General features: G+C 37.1%; 1 protein-coding gene across 1 annotated transcript in view; it reads right to left on the reverse strand.

The window, feature by feature from the left end:
• Window positions 1-4,305: 4,305 nt before the first annotated feature.
• Window positions 4,306-18,668, reverse strand: part of PDE11A (phosphodiesterase 11A) — a 443,044-nt gene continuing 428,681 nt past the window's right edge. Inside the window, exon 20 of the mRNA XM_063429778.1 lies at window positions 4,306-7,198. Coding sequence (XP_063285848.1) covers window positions 6,992-7,198 — 207 coding nt within the window. The 3' untranslated portion in view covers window positions 4,306-6,991. The remainder of the gene's footprint in view (window positions 7,199-18,668) is intronic.

Here is an 18,668-nt window from a genome sequence, read left to right on the forward strand (position 1 = left end):
CTGTAAAAAGGGAGTGTGTGAACTGCATAAGCATGTACAGAGTACTGTCAAATCAATAGAGCAATTTATAATAATGGCAAAGTTTTTTTAGCAGGTACAATACATTGAAAATGTCTCTTATATGCAAGTATATCATGGGTTAGAGAGGTTTGCTTACCCAGCTCAATTGTACCAATTATATTGACCTCATAATGATGAAAGACAAAGCATGTCCATCTTGGACCTGTGACCCTGAGGTGTGAACTGGCACTATAGACAATGTATAAACTAACCAATATCTTTCATTGCATTTATTTACTACTTTTTGTGGTTCTCTGATAAATACTGTCTTACTGACAATTTCCATGTGCAATATGTCAGGATTGCGTTAACCCTTTCAAGAAAGATGTGCTAGGCCTAATGTCTAATGCCATGTCTAATCTCTTGTCTTAAAGCAGTGAAAACATGGACTAAGTTAATGCCGTTTTTTTTTTTTGAGTGACTGGTCCCACATTTTACGTAACAGGCTTAAATAAATCTGCCAATTCCCACTTAGATAATTAGGGTTTATGGAGACGAGAGAAACGTATTCCCAAAGTCAGAAGCCAATTTAGTTTGAATGTGTTTTTTTTATGTACAAAACGGGCAGATATAATTGTAGTGCAATATATGCATTGCCAACTAAAAAGAAATATAAATGAAAAATGAGCAAAAAGGTCATATTGTATATTATCTGTACTCACTGTATTATGTTAAACTTTGTTAGCATGTTAGGTCAAAATGTTAAAAAAGAAGCAGATGGTCGAATGTCTATGTTTTTTTTTTGTTAAAACAAAGTTAAAATACATTTCACCCAATAGGAAGGGTTATTTACTGAAGTAAAGAATTGTCAGCAATTCAAAGTGAATTCAATGTAAACCAAAAATTTAAAAGTGACATGCCACTGCCCAAATAAAAAAAGTTTAAAAAAAACAACTGTTTAGTAGACATACCCCGAATGAAAACATAAATTCATTTCATAATGCTTTTTTTTTTTAATCTGGTGTAAATTTAAAAACAGCTTGCATATTTCTTGTATGAAACTTTTTGCAAGCCCTCCCCTTCTAACCACGCCCACACTTTCTGTGGCTGTCCAATCACAGACTTCCAAATGCAGTTCAATGAGAAGTCTTTGCAAGGCAGGTTCACTGGGCAACTGCTGCCTCTTGAGTTTATCTCCACTGAGATAACCAAACCAGGAAGTGACAGTATCTGTTGTCTGATTGACAGCCAGGGGGGTGTAACAAGGTTAATTTATAAAAATGCCAAATTTCTATTGAGATCTGCACTTTTTGTCAATTGAAAAGAGGACACACTATTTACACATAAAGCAAGCTTGAGTGTCCTTTTACGGATAATGTTACTGAATTGGACAAATCATCCACGTTAGCTATGCTTCCAGTTCAACTATTTTGATATAAAATTTGAATTTCATTTTGAATTCCCAACAATTCTCACTTCAGTAAACCATGTAGGTGTCTCTATAGGTTGTTTTTCTTTGCAATATCAGAGCAACAGTGAGGAAAGCAGCTTATGAAACTTTGTAAATCTGCAAATTATCCACGTCTGGCTCATGAACCCTCAGGTACTCAGGAGCTGAGAAGATTCAATTCACAGTTCACTGATGTTGGTGTAGTGATAAAATAGGATCTTCAACTGGGCTTCGACTGTAAACTCATGGGAATAAATACTGCATCTGCTGTGCTTTCTGCTAGACAGTATAAGCATGGGAAAATATGTGCACAAAGAATACATAATCGAATTAATGTACACAAGGGGGACTGTGACATTATACAAAAGTGGCAATGCAGCGGAATGAAAAAAATCACTCATAGTGGGCAACATTTATTTAAAGAGTGAATTTGCATTAAATTGTTTTCATTATTTTTTTTCAATGATGGAATGTTCCCATTCAAATTTAAGGTTCCGCATCAAGTTTAACGCTGTTGCCTCATTTCTGTTCTGTGATTTTTTGTTAAAATACAAAACAGTTATTAAAGAGAGCCATGCTTTATTTAGGGCATTTTTTTTGTGCCTGGCAATATGGAACAGTTACTCTTTCTAGAATACGTGTCCTGTCAAAATTAAAATTAAAAAAAAAAAAAAATTAAAAATAATTCGTTATCAGAAGCAGGATACAGGAGACCTGAGCACAGAAAAACAGGCATGTATTGTGGGAGATACACGTAATTTTACTCTGAGTGCCACTCACATCTGTATAACAGATGATCAGGCAGGAGTATGTACTAACAAGAGTCAAGTCACCTGGAGTGATGAAATGCGTTGGGCAGGAAGCATTGTGTGACCTTATCACTGGTGAAGTTATTTACATACTTCTCTATGTTTTACGTTATGTATATAATAAATGCACTGCTGATTTTATTTGTTTGGCTTCATGCACTATCTGTATCTCATTTCATTCTATTGAGGTTCTTATCCTTATTCTGCTGAGGATTGATGAACTATGGAGATATGAAGAAAAATGGATTTATATTGAAGGCCCTCTAATACTTGTGTTTGTGAGTACAATTTTATATTTTATAGGATTTTTCTGTTTATCTCTTTATTTGTTTAGGTACATCTACTGTCAGTTTTGTGGAGAGCATATGGCAGAGAAACTGTGAGTAATAACGATTTGAGTTTCCCTAATCATAATGGGTGGGGGCCATAGATAGAATTTCATGTATTAAAATCCCTGTTTCATAGATATACCCCAAATGAATACCCTCTGTGCAGCTAAACTACCAGGAAGTTACAGGCCCAGTTGTCTGATTGATAACCAGGAGGATGTAACAAGGTTTGTTTTTAAAATTGTCAATTTCTATTGAGATCTGCGCTTTTTGTAGAATCAAAAAAAGCGGGCACACTCTTACACAACGCATTTCAGCAAACTAAAATGATTTGGGAATGCGGAGTGTTCCTTTAATTCAATTCAGTATCTCAGAATCTTCACTAGCTGGTAGCAGTGGGTGATTGTTTGTAGACAGGGTAAATGATGTAGTTTCTTTGGAAGCATGGAGATTTCTTGCTTAGGATAAAATTGCAAGTATAGCTAAATACGCATGCCATTTTATTCCCAGACTATACATCTAAATGCACCTTTTTGCTCTTAGTTTAGAAATGAACAAGAGAGTTTGGGAGGTTGCGCACTGGCACGAGTAAGTCAGTTCACTATAAAAAATATAATACATTTTCCCTATTGAAAAGACTACACAGAAAGCCAGGCAGAATAATGCAAAGCACAAACAGTTAAACAGTCTAGTGGTTCCCAAGCATATGGTATTGAAATTGCTGAACTAATAAATCAAGTTCTGTTCTCTGAGTGTAATTCAGAGTGATTTTCTGTGCATTAAAATGAGGCTGAACTGTAACATTGGAAGTGAAGAAATTTTTCATGGGAATTAGAACACTTTACTTTTGAGTACTTCTTTCTTAAACATTATAAATTATAGAATGAAATTCGATATATTTATTTATGGCAGGCATATGCAATGTGTGATCATATACGGTAACTAAACTTCCATTATTTTTCATTGGTTCTGTGTTTAAAAAAAAAACAAAAACAAAAAAACTATTACATTCTGTGAGTTTTGAAACTGCTGTTTAGTGAATGAGTGTGCTGGATCCTATATGTTGTTATAATTGGCCCCAGCAGAACCCTTATAATGTATGCATGTTCAAGTGAGTCATTTCTCTTGATTTTGTTTATATATTTGGGAGTCCAGGCTTACTCCTGTGGCTTTGCACCCCCCTGTCACAGTGCCTTATTCAAGGGCCCTATTTAGCCTTGGCCGGCAGAGAGCCTCAGGAAGAAGCATTTCCCAAGTAAGTGGATTAATCTCATAAGAGCAAGCATTAGGCTGCTAGAGTAGGACCTGCCAAGAATGGGGTACATTGATGTTGTAGCAGGCTTATGCAATGATCATATATTGTAACTAAACCTGCATTATCTTTACCAAGGTTAGGTATTTAAAAAAAACAGAAAAATATTACATTCTGTGAGATTTTAAATTGCTATTTAGTGGATGAGTGAGTGCGCTGGATCTTATATGTTGTTATAATTGGCCCTAGCAGCACACTTATAATGTATGCATATTGAGGTTAATGCAGCCCTCTTGGTTTCATATATATATATATATTTCTGTATAGACTGACATTTTAGTGTGCATTTAGCATTTGAACTTATCACTAAAAGGACAGAAACCTACATATCATATACAGCGTAGATATAAATATATTATATAAAATAGATAATCCAAATTTTAAGGATACCCTTTGCGTTGCCGATGTGCGTCTAACAGCTGGCTAAGATACAAACTATTTATCCATCTGCCACTTAAGTTGGTACAAATCTACTAAGGCATGGGGGTTACGAGTACCTATGTGAATATGTTAAATGATATTAGTTGGTCACCTATTATAATGGTACATGGTATATGCAACTTTTAAAATGTTCGTAATTACAGCAATCTTCAGTATACAATTTTAATGGGTCAATTGTGTGTTTCTATGACGGTGTGCGGTCTGATCTTCACGACACTACAAGCTGTACGCACTGTTTAATTCATGAAATCTCACATGGTAACACAAGCATTGAATATAGTGTGAAGCTCGGAATTCTCTTATTACAGTGGCTTCAAAGTACTGAGTTCTATTACATAGATTTCTCAGTGCCGATGAATAGAGCCAAAAGTGTTAGTCAACAGTTTCAGAATTTGACCCACAAGACGCTGAGATACAGGAGAAATAAATGGCAGCAATCACAACAGCAAATTGATTGATGGTTGACCTTGTCATCTATTCAGTGCAAAGAAGTCTGCAATGCTATATCTAGTAATGCTTGTTGCTATGGGCGACCGTGCAGTGAGACCAGTACAGGCACAAAAAGAGTACGAAATTCAGAAAATCAACATATGACAAAGCATTGGACACTGTCTTATATTAAGCAAAATATTATTTAAAGCAGTTTGCTCAAGTCAGACCATTGTATTCTTTGGGGGTGGAAACATCAAATGCCATGGCCGTAGCCTGTGATAGGACAAATCAATATTGTAAGAAAAGGTTCCACTACATTTTGAAGACATGTGGTGATGGTTATGTGACAGAGATGAAAAAATAAACATCCATAATCAGTATACACGATGACTTGTTATCTTTATAATAAGAGGGGATTTGTTGAAGAGAAACATGTTTTAGAATATTTAATAAATAATCAGATATGGTTATGAAAGTTAATTCTTTCGACATTTTAAACAATTTCACTTGGTTCCAGATTGCAATAAAATTGATTGTTTTGCCAGTAAAGGTCGTTGTGAGATTATCGTTGGACTATTTTTTTTTCTTTTAGATCTGGTGGCCTGTTGAAGCAAGCCCCGGGGTATAAGCACCCTTAGTTGACATAAAAATAGGTGACTGTGTCTAACGTTTTTCTACATTTTCTATTTTCTTATAAGGATAGACCCACATATTAATGTAGATCAAGATCTGGATATACAACTTTTTTTAACCTATCACATTTAAGATTTATTGGACATTTGTCAGACATCAATGAGATGTTTAATTGGCTACATGACTGAGTTTGCGTGGAAAACAGATTGTACAAGAAAAACTCACTAGAAAATAAAAGGAGGTAGTCTGGCACTAATCTGACCTTACATTATTTATTCCTATCAGACAAGTAATAGTCACAATCTTCTATGTAAGTAGGGGTTCAGAGAACTTACATAATCATCAGACAGAGAACACCAACCTTAGTCGTCAGAAGAAAAAAAAACATTAAAATGTGGAAGAATGTTCAGTTTTATTATATATAAAACATAAAAAATACAAAGACAGATTACATTAACAGTTTACCTGATGCGGTTCGCATTTCACTTGGTATTTTTTTCACAAGGCAAAAATTCTGCTACATTTAAATGTTTCTTTTTTCTTCTCCTGATAACTGATTGTGTTGTTTTTGATATTTTTATCCAGCTGAGTATATTTTTATCATCACTAGTACTTACATAGAGGATTACAGTGTCTGCCACTGTGAGTTAGCATAATAAACTAGTACGGCATCTTCTATGTAATAAGTTACCTCCCAGTGCTCTGACCTGTTTTATTTGAAACAGTCGCAATCACGGTCGTTTCCATTTGGTAGTGATTCTGGAAAACATAAGACGTTTAATTCCTATGTAATTAAAAGCGGGCAACACCAAGTTTCTATATATTTCTATTATATCTGAAGGGAATTTACCCGTCTGAAAATTCCAAGTTAGAGAGCTTCAAACATGAAGCTGGAAAAATAAAGTGTTAAAAAATTACTTTTTTTTTGTTTTAATTATACATTATATAATCTTCTCTGCATAGTTTGTTTTGTCTTTGGGAAATTCGGAAAATACCTGCTTTCGCAGTCTATCCATTCACTTAATATTGAAAGCAGAGATGCAAAGTTATGCAAAGTTAATTCACCAGAAGAATGGAATTAAACAAATACAAGCATATCATAAAAATAAACACCAAACGAGGCAGGCACAACATTTGTGTATACGTAAGTACATGGGAAAAGCAAACACTAAATTAAAATATTGTTTTCTTTTCAGCATATTTATATGAATTGATTATATTGTGCATTTTAGTAACTGTGCTGTGCTCTATGAATTAAGCTGAGTCCATTGTCCATCACCATCAAGACAATATTCACTTATATTTGGCACAGCATTAGTGAACAGTTTCCAAAGCTTGAGTGAATGCTGTTGGTCTTTTCGGACAACAAAACCCGAATCAGACTCCTCACCATGTGTTAATTGTCACCCCACCTCTTCTTGTCTTCATCTTCAATCCACTGAGCTTTCAGGCAAAAGCCAAACTATGACCAAGAGATACATTCTCCTTCTATAAAAGCATGGCCGCAGTAACTTAATAGAACAGCTAAGCCTATGACAGCCTTTTAAGGTAACTCTTGCACAAGGCAAAAAATGGTGTTCCAGCTTTAAGTCTTCAAGAGACACTCTAAAGCTGGTTGAGGGGAAGAAGCCGGTGTAGGGAAGGAAGTGGGTGGAGATGTGAAGGTGGAACTTGGGGAAGCACTTCCTTGGGAGGATCCAAGTATTTTTTGATGCATTTCTCCCCATTTTATTCTGTTTGCAACCACTGAGTCCAACATGGGTTTAAGTTTGACATTGACCTTCACCAAACACTGTGAAAAATAAAGAATGCATGAAAAATGGGGTTAATTATTGCATCTCTTGCACTTTATCAAAACAAATTCAAGATCTAGCTTTGTATGTTTATTCTTTTTTTCTTTGCATTTATTTTGTTCTGTATCTTTAACGCCTGCATTGTGTCTTGCTAAGTGTTTTACTCTATTTATTTCCACAGATATTCTATGCATTAATTAAATTCATTCTATGTATATAGCTTTTTACTGATCTGTTGGTATTGAAGTTTTGTTATTTTCATATATCTTCTCACGCCACAACCGGCCCCGCCCACCATCAATCATCAGTTTTTATGATCTCAGCCAATCCAATTTTTTCCAACGGGAAAGCATTGGAAGGCTATTGCGCATGCGCGGCAAAATGCCACACTGTGCCAATCAGCATCTTCTCATAGAGATACATTGAATATATGCATCTATATGAGGAATGTTTAGTGCATGGAGGATCTGAACGTCAGTGCCTCACATTGTACAGCACTGACACAGGAAGCACCTATAATGGCCCTCTAAGTGACTCCCACTAAAGGTGTTACTAGGCAGTAATGTAATGTAATGTTATCTCTGAAAAGGCAGTGTTTACATTAAAATGCATGCAGGGGCATATTACACACATCTGAACAACTACATTAAGCGGTATTTGTTCTGTTTACTACACTGTTCTTTAATGATGGCACCAAGCTATAGCAGCTGCTGTCCATGAGTGAAAATCCCACAGATAGCGAGCAGTCAAAGACATGCACGTCACAGGTCCCGCAAACACCAATTGTGCACTGGTCCTGGGGCTGCACTGTGATAAAAGGCATCTTAGCTCTAACCTTGATCCAAACCCTAATTTTAAAAAGTATGTGACCTAACATAAAAGTTAGGTAATAGCAAGCATATATTAGGGGGGAACAATGCCGTCTTAGTGTTCTGGAGACATTTTCAAACCATTTGACATATTTTCAAATTATACACACTTCATCTTCTGTATGTATATGCTTGACACTTTTACTAATTTAGGTGAAATATTCCGCATCCTGATGTAAATGAAATGGAAAAAAACTGTCTTCACAGATGGAACCTTTTTTGTTTTTTCAATAACATTACTGCCTAATTAATGATGGAGCAATGAGTTGACAAATTGTCATTAAATACTAGTATAGTGTAAAATACTTTGTTAACAGGAAGGCACTAAAATATTTGCGTTGTACATATGCTGCAAGTGTTTACAGATTTTAAAGGCAATTTTTGCACAGCATCAGTTGATACATTGAATTTTGCACAATACATACATAATAGATTATATGCTTAGAGCAAGTCACCTTTCTGCTTCATTAAGACATTTTGATTACGATAACTCTAATGCATATATACAATTTCTGTTAAGAAACACTTACTCATTTAATCACTTTTCTAAAAAACAGTACTGCTGCTAATTTTAAACATGAACATACTTTGTTGTTGTTTTTATTTTCTTCACGTCATTGATTATTGTATGTGATGAGGGCTTTGACGTAAAACTAATTTCACTTTGTATCAATGGTTTAGAATATGTTGTTCACTCCTTTGGGGCTGAGCATTTTTTTTTTTTTTAAAACCTCTACTGAATCATTTTTTGTAACAGTTTTTTGTGTGAATGTGTGTTTGTGCATATATATATATATATATATATATATATATATATATATAGTATCCAGTTGTACCCAGCACACACACTCACAGCTTGTCAAAAAAATGCCCGGTGCATTTCAGCCATAGCCAAAACATATAGAACAATCTCAAAAATAAAGGCTTGCACTCACGGTCTGTTGTTAGTATTGAAACACTTCTTCTTTATTCCATATTGTTAAAACATAGTTGCTGTCATTTTATCGACGTTTCAGCCACATCAGTGGCTTTCATCAGGATCAACTCAGCTCACAAAACTATTGCATATACAAATAGCCACTTATATATAGCTGAACAGACTTATAAGACAGATTAAAAACACTTACCACCTGTGTACTCAGGCACCCGGCGTCTCTCACTTCCATGTGCGCATGTGCGAACGTGCCGAAACCGGAAGTAGCATGTTCGCGTCATTTTGCCGTTGCCGGGGTAACCTGCAATGTAAACAAGCTCCCCGGCAACGAAGCACTCTTGCACACTGCCCGGGCGCCTGCTAGGTGAATTCAACAGATAAAATCATTTACACGTATTATTCTGGTCCCCTAGCAGCACGAACTCTATGTAGCTAACTGATGTCATGTCATCTCGGACATACATTAATATGTCAGCTGCTTACTCTTACTTTCAAATTTCAGAGGTTTCAAAGATTCTCTCCATATTATATAACAATGGTATCATAATCAGAGTAAGTATTAGTAAGATTCCAACACCTCCTAAAACAGATTTGGACCACCTTCAAAAAAAAAAATTTCTAAGTATATTAGATATATTAAGAGGTCTATCCTAAACCTCTTAAAGGGAACAATGCCTTTCATATTATATACTGAAGTACCTATTCACACTCTTACAACTATAACCATTCAAGGTGCTTAAATATTAATTTTAAAGTGATACTAAGTGCCTCTATATATTAAAGATGCTTATTGTGATCAATTATATCTTCAAAATACTTGTAGAAATCTAATATATATATCTACATGTATGCTTGTGATATTATGTGAACAAATGCTTAAATTGCATTATCTAGTGATACTACTCACATATATATACAAGAGCTCACTTTAAATAGTGAAGTGATACTTGTCATTTATATACAAATCTTTAAAGTGATAGTGATTTAAAGTTTCTTGTTTTTGAAAGTTGAGTTCTCTCTATATACAAAACCCACGGATCGGAACACGATTTTACATTATACGAGTGCCCATCCGAGAAATTTGAAAAACTCCATCCCTCAAGCCCAGTTTCTCAGAGTAATGAGGAACAATTCGAAAGATGATGTTAGACAACAACAGTTGGAACAGATGAGAACTAAATTTGTGGAACGTGGATATGGGGGTACAGTCCTAGATGCAGCCTTGGAAAAAGCACAAGAAAAAGCAACCAAGCCACAGGACGCCTTAAGGAAACCGGCACTGGTCTTTCCCATCACATTTCATAACCAAGCTCATAAAGTTTCGAATGCCATTTAGAAAAATTGGAATATGTTGTCACATGAAGATACATTACCTAAAGAATTTAGAGAACCCCCAAGAATTTGTTTTCGCCGGAACAGAAATTTAAAAGACATGTTAATAAAAACGGATCCTGTCGAAAGTTACATCAAACCCCAGTCGTCACAGATACGAGGATGTGTACGATGCCTAGGATGCGTGACGTGCGGCCATATGGTGCCAGCACGCACATTTTCTCATCCACATAGAAACAAGGTCTACAGGATAAGATATACAATTACATGTAAATCCACGTATATCATATATAAATTATCATGTCCCTGTGGCTTATGCTATGTCGGTAAGACAGAGACACAAATGTGCGAACGGATCAGGGGACAAAGGTCCAACATCAGAACGGCTTTCAGGGATGAAGCCACAGACAAACCGGTGGCGAAGCATTTTTTGGAGTACAAACACTCTTTGGCCACTCTCAAATTTGTGGCAATTGACCATGTTCCACTCCCAAGAAGAGGTGGGAATAGAGGCAACATGTTGCTACGCAGGGAGGCGTTTTGGATTTATGAACTGGACACAGTTGCACCCAGGGGTTTAAATGAGCAATTATCATATGCCCCTTTCATTTGATTTAGACTATATGTTAATCCTCTTGAGTAAAGCTATGTTTTAAAAGTAGAATTATCCCCTATTGCAGCACAATATAGGGCCTTAGATATATGACTTAGTAGGTATTAAATGAGGGAGTAAGGAGATTTGATTTAACCTAATATGCTTTAGCAAAAGGGAGAGCCGTATCACTTTAGGAACTGTATATAGATAGCACATTGTATCACTTTAATTTTCAAACATGAGCACTTTAATGTACATAAATGCAAGAAGTATCACTTTAAAAAGTACGGAAGTAGCACATAGTATCACTTTAATAATTATTGTGAGCACTTTATTGTACATAAACGCAAATAGTATCACTTTAAAGAATTACATATAAATAGCACACGGTATCACTTTAATATGTAATTGTGAGCACTTTAATGTACATAGACGCAAGTAGTATCACTTTAAAATGTACATAAGCAGCACAGAGTATCACTTTAACTTTGAGCGTGAGCACTTTATTGTATATAAAAGCAACATAGTATCACTTTAAAGATTTGTATATAAATGACAAGTATCACTTCACTATTTAAAGTGAGCTCTTGTATATATATGTGAGTAGTATCACTAGATAATGCAATTTAAGCATTTGTTCACATAATATCACAAGCATACATGTAGATATATATATATTAGATTTCTACAAGTATTTTGGAGATATAATTGATCACAATAAGCATCTTTAATATATAGAGGCACTTAGTATCACTTTAAAATTAATGTTTAAGCACCTTGAATGGTTATAGTTGTAAGAGTGTGAATAGGTACTTCAGTATATAATATGAAAGGCATTGTTCCCTTTAAGAGGTTTAGGATAGACCTCTTAATATATCTAATATACTTAGAATTTTTTTTTTTTTGAAGGTGGTCCAAATCTGTTTTAGGAGGTGTTGGAATCTTACTAATACTTACTCTGATTATGATACCATTGTTATATAATATGGAGAGAACCTTTGAAACCTCTGAAATTTGAAAGTAAGAGTAAGCAGCTGACATATTAATGTATGTCCGAGATGACATGACATCAGTTAGCTACATAGAGTTTGTGCTGCTAGGGGACCAGAATAATACGTGTAAATGATTTTATCTGTTTAATTCACCTAGCAGGCGCCCGGGCAGTGTGCAAGAGTGCTTCGTTGCCGGGGAGCTTGTTTACATTGCAGGTTACCCCGGCAACGGCAAAATGACGCGAACATGCTACTTCCGGTTTCGGCACGTTCGCACATGCGCACATGGAAGTGAGAGACGCCGGGTGCCTGAGTACACAGGTGGTAAGTGTTTTTAATCTGTCTTATAAGTCTGTTCAGCTATATATAAGTGGTTATTTGTATATGCAATAGTTTTGTGAGCTGAGTTGATCCTGATGAAAGCCACTGATGTGGCTGAAACGTCGATAAAATGACAGCAACTATGTTTTAACAATATGGAATAAAGAAGAAGTGTTTCAATACTAACAACAGACCGTGAGTGCAAGCCTTTATTTTTGAGATTGTTCTATATATATATATATATATATATATATATATATATATATATATATATATATATATATATATATACATATATATGTATATAAAAATACAATAATCCCCTGCACTCACGCTTGAAAAATGATCCAATGCCGGGCGCATCACCAGAGCTCCAATAGATAAAGAATTTTTACAAGTAAGGCTGCTCTCCGGACTTTAAAACAAAAAATTATTGAGTAATATTAAAAATAACGACCAATGTTTTGGTCCCCGTTCGGGACCTTTCTCAGGGTCAAAAAGACAACAAGACAAATATACATATATTTGACTTTTCTCCGGTAATTTGTGTATTCCTCATTCTCAGGTCTTCTACCAGAGTCCTGGGGGTCTGAGGGTTCTGCGCAATATCTTGGTTGTTCCTAGAACTGCACTCTTCTGGACAGCGATCTCAGATGTCCCACCTGGAATTTGTTAAAGCCACTCCCCCAACTACCAAACAATACCATATCAAAAAATATATTAGTATATCAAAAATGTATCAATATAACAAAAAATGTTAACATAACAAAATATTAAAATGTTTTTCAAAATATTAAATAATTTTTAAAGTTTATCCAAAAATATTAAGTTGAGACCAATGTTGCTTGCTATGGAGCTACATATTCAATAAAACCAAAATTCATGTAATGTAATACCATAAAATATATAACCTTCAGTATTCCAAAGACTGCCACTATGTTACTCATATCTACTATCTCTGCCGGATTGCTGGTGTAAGTATTTTTTCTCTTACTGTGAAACTATTTTTCGGGATTGTAAATCACGTTCCAGAGATATCACTCAGATTTTTGTGCTAAGTTTCATTTAACCTTCCACTGTACAAACTACACCTGTTTCGTCTCATGCCTTTTTTATCATTTAACTGTCTGCTTTATAATTTCAATGAAAATGGATTTAAAATCCGCTAACGTACTAAAACACTGTTTAAAACCGAGTACGCAAATTAGAATGACCCTTCTTTTTACCTGAAATCTAATTAAAAACTCATTTGATTACTACATCTCTAACTCTGCTGTACTTATTACATTTCTGTAATCAATTTTCTTTTATGAAGCTTCTGGGAAATTATCTCAAAAGCAACACATTTTTCCTCTTCCTTGGCAGGTTCTTGAACATTTAGTGAATTACGTGCATAGCACCTGCCTGGGATCTCAATTAATCCTTGAGTTTACTTCTAAAGCCATTTAAGTTTATTTGAGTTTAGTCCAATCCATGTTCTCTAATATCTCATTATAAAACCTTTGTTTTATGTTTCATTTTTCTATTTGGTAAAAGCAAAAGTTGTTTATCTTTTTAACTGCTTAACTTACGTGCTATCATTTTATTGTGCTATATTAGGGTATGATCCTTCTCATGACCAATTAGTGAAGAAAAAAAAATTATGATTATGATTTTTTTTTTTTAACTGCCTTTCGGTAAGTTAGTAGAGAGATATTTTGTTGAACGCACCAGAATGATGCTTTGAAAGGTAAACTCTAACATAAAAAATACTGCAAAAGTGTTTCAATTACTGTGGTCAGAAAACTCACCTTGCAGCAGCCACTTAAGTTCTGATGACCTCCAACAGGCACTCGAGGGAATTATCCCACTGTGCATAAGCTAAAGGACCTGCGAGTCCGACATATGAATGCTATCAGTGTGTTATATTGTGACCTGCACGTCACCGATGTATTCCTATAAGTTGGTTTTCTCTCTCTCTTTCGTAAAATAGACGTTCTCTAAGTTGTCTGGGACCTGCGAGTCTTCACTGATGCTTTTTATAAAATGACGTTGAAAATATTCAATAAAAATCTATTTAAAAAAAAATAAATTCTGATGGCTTTTGTACAGTCTAATGCCTTTCATACAGATGCATTTGAGACAAAGGACTCATCTTCGGCAATCACTGCACTCCACCAAGTCATAGAAGAGCAGAATGCAATACTTCTCTGTGAGAAGCATTTGATGCTTTCTGTGGCACCATGCTGTGTATGTTGACATTGAAATTAAAGACTCCAATAAAGGAAGCTCCTGTAGTGGATATCAGTCACTAAAGGTGTGGTTTAGGCAAAATGTAAAAATTGCCCTTTCTGGAAATCTTAACAGGGTTATTTACTAACGTGAGAATTCAAAGTGGATTTCATATTTAAGGTAAAGAAGCCAAGCTGGAAGAATATCTGACTTTTCCATTTTAACTACTTATACCCTAAAGTTGAAATTCACAATTTTCACTAAAGTGAATAACCCTGTAAGATGAAATGGTTTTGGCGCTTAAATTATAACTTTACCACTTGTCATGCTACCATCGTTTTTTAGTTATAGTTAACCATGTAAGAAGATTGTCATGCCTCCACCTCCCGCTACGAACTCTAATAAGCTAATATCATTGGGACCAGTGACATCACAATGACCACGATGTTGCTGGTCCCACTGATATTAGCTTATCTGAGTTAAGAGTGGGAGAAGGAGGAATGACAATCTTCTTACATGGTTATTTATAACTAGAAAGCCATGGTGGCATGACCAGTGGTAAATGTGTAGAATTAAAGTTACACTTTAATTTAAAATAATGGTTGGTTGACCAACATCCAAAGGGTTGCACGCTACAATGTGTCACAGTGAGGAAGGCAGGTGTTACGAAGGAAGTGATGCCTGCACCCTGACTAACGTCCAGGAACACAGCTGCTTTTATATATATATATAGATAAAGGGAGGAGCAGGGGAAGGAGTGAGGCACACTGTATAATAGTTTAAAGGGACACTATAGTCACTAAAACAACTTTAGCTTAATGGAGCAGTTTCGGTGTATAGATCCTGCAGTCTTACTGCTTAATTCTCTGCTATGTATGATTTAAATCACGTTGTTTATGCATATCTAGTCACACCTCTCTAACTGGGACTTACACAGCCTTCTAAACATTTCTTGTAAAGAGAGATATAATGTTTATACATCCTTTATTGTACAGTCGGTTAAATTAGAATTAGAATTACTTATTACCTGCACTGACTAGTAGACCTTGCAGGAGCCTTCTGTGTACTGTGTGTGATTCAAGTTTAAGTTGCAGAGCAGAAGATAAAAAAACATCTAAAGGAAGCTATCATCTGATTGAAAATGAAACAACTTTTTTTTCACGCAGGCTGTATGAGTAACAGCCACGAGGAGTTGTGGCTAGGGCTATATAAACTAAACAAAAATTATTTAATTCTTAAATGGCAGAGAATTGAGCAGTGAGACTTCAGATGCATGAGCCATACACAAAAACTGCTTCATTAAGCTACATTTTTTTGGGTGGCTATAGTGTTCCTTTAATAATTAATCAGAAGAGGCTGACAGGACAGCAGAAGACATATGAGAGTGAGTACTTTGCAGATTATTATTTAATATAAAATCAAAATCTCTCTCTGATTCTCATTGTGATTGTGTCAGGATCGGGTCAGGGATCCAACACGCAGAGTACAAAGAGTAGCAGATACGTATACCGGTCCTTAGAATGGCCGGACTTAACGTATAACTACGATAGAATGGTCAGAGACAAGCCGAGGTCGAGGGAACGAGAAGACAGGTAAGCGAGAGACAAGCCGGGTCAAGGATAACAGAAAGACAGGAGAGAAATATCAAAGCCGGGTCGGAACCAAAAGACAAGAGAATAACAAAGCACAGTGTGACTAGGCGGACTAGAACCACGACAGGGCAATGAGTGAATGAGAGAGCCACTGTTAAGTATCCTGGCTAGGGAGAGAAGACACGCCTCCGGCGAGTCCTGATTCGTCTCCCGAGATTTGAGTGACAGGACGTTCCGGGTTGGCGTCATGACGTCTACCTCCGGTCCTCCTGTTATAAAAGGAAGTGACTCCCTCGCGGCCGGCGTTAGCAAGACCGAGTGAACCGCGAGGGGCCGAGGAGACATGCCGTCCGGATGGATAAACTTCTAAGTCTCTACCTCTCTCAGAGGTAGAGGCTTCAGGTACCCTGACAGTACCCCCCCTCTCAGATACGCCCACCGGGCGGAAGGAGCCGGGGCGAGATGGAAAGCGGGAGTGAAATGCCCTGCGAAGGCGAGGAGCATGAACATCCTCTTGTGGTACCCAACTCCTCTCCTCAGGACCATATCCCTTCCAGTCAACTAAATATTGTACTCTCCCCCGGGAGACACGAGAATCAATAATGGAGTTAACCTCATACTCCTCCTGACCCTCCACCTGAACAGGGCGCGGAGGGGCGATTGTGGAGGAGAATCTGTTACAGATTAGAGGTTTCAGCAATGACACGTGAAAGGAGTTCGGGACGCGTAAAGTAGCTGGGAGAGCTAGACGATACGCCACTGGGTTAATTCGAGTCAAGATCCTGTAGGGACCAATATAACGAGGAGCGAATTTCATGGAAGGAACTTTAAGACGAATATTCCTAGTACTCAACCAAACTCTATCGCCTGGAACAAAATTCGGAGCCGCCCTTCTACGTTTGTCAGCATGTTTCTTAACCAGTACAGAATTGTGTAGAAGAATCTGTCGAGTCTGATCCCACAACTTCCTCAAATTGGCCACATGGACATCAACCGACGGCACTCCTTGGGAAGGAGAAACCGAGGGAAGAATAGAGGGATGAAAGCCATAGTTCATGAAGAAGGGGCTTGAATGCGTAGAGTCACAAACGAGATTGTTGTGCGCAAACTCCGCCCAAGGAATCAAACCGACCCAATCGTCCTGGTGTTCGGAAACAAAACAACGTAAGTATTGCTCAATCTTCTGGTTGGTTCGTTCGGCAGCTCCGTTAGACTGAGGATGATAGGCGGACGAAAAATTCAATTTGATGCCTAATTGAGAACAGAACGACCTCCAGAAGCGTGAAACAAATTGGGAGCCTCTATCAGAAGTGATCTCCGAGGGAATCCCATGCAAGCGAAAAATCTCTTTAGCAAAGATTTCCGCCAATTCAGGAGAAGTCGGGAGTTTAGGCAACGGTACGAAATGTGCCATCTTGGTAAACCTATCGACTACGGTGAGGATAACAGTGTGCTTTTTAGAAACAGGCAAATCCACAATAAAGTCCATTGCCACACAGGACCAAGGTTTGCCAGGAATTTCCAGAGGCTGCAGAAGGCCACAAGGAAGCGAATGCGGTAGTTTAGTTTTAGTACAGACCACACAAACTCCGATAAAATCCTTAATATCCTTCCGTAACGAAGGCCACCAGAAATCCTTGGAGATCAAAGAATACGTCTTGCGAACACCCGGATGACCAGCCACCTTACTCTCGTGAAGACACTGTAAGAGCTCCAATTGGAGTTCAGGAGGAACGAAAAGTCTGGAAGCCGGGGTCAGTCTAGGTGCCAGATGCTGCAAGCTCCTTATCTGATCAAGTAGCGGAGAATGGACTTTGAGAGTAGTGTTAGCGATAATGTTACACTTGGGTACTATAGAGGACAAAACCGGCTCAGATACGGCAGCAGGTTCATACTGGCGAGATAAGGCGTCGGCTTTAGAATTCTTAGAACCTGGCCTATATGTGAGTACGTAGTTGAAGTGAGTGAGAAATATGGACCAACGAGCCTGTCTAGATGATAGTCGTTTAGCCTCTCCAATATAGGATAAGTTTTTATGATCTGTCAAAATAGTAACAGGATGCAAAGTACCCTCCAATAAATGTCTCCACTCCTTCAAGGCCATTATAACCGCTAGTAGTTCCCTGTCACCAATGTCATATCTGCTTTCAGTACCTGACAATTTTTTGGAAAAGTATCCACAAGGATGTAATGGTTTATCTACACCCAACCTTTGGGACAGAACAGCACCTATACCTGTCTCAGAAGCGTCAACTTCGAGTAGGAAAGGTAGTGTAGTATCAGGGTGAACTAAAATTGGTGCGGAAGCAAACAGCTCCTTGAGTGTCTTAAAAGCCAGAAGTGCTTCAGTAGACCAATTCTTAGTCTCAGCCCCTTGTTTGGTCATATTGGTGATGGGAGCAATGATAGAGGAGTATCCCTTAATGAAACGTCTGTAGTAATTGGAGAAACCAATAAATCTCTGGATAGCCTTGAGACCCTTAGGTAAAGGCCAATCTAATATGGATTGGAGCTTCTCCGGGTCCATTTCAAACCCTTCCCCAGAAATCACATAACCAAGAAAGGTAGTTTGGGATTGGTCAAAGCTGCATTTCTCTAGTTTGCAGTATAAGCCATGCTGAAG

Source organism: Pelobates fuscus, chromosome 8, assembly GCF_036172605.1.
Source record: "Pelobates fuscus isolate aPelFus1 chromosome 8, aPelFus1.pri, whole genome shotgun sequence".
NCBI lineage: Eukaryota > Metazoa > Chordata > Amphibia > Anura > Pelobatidae > Pelobates > Pelobates fuscus.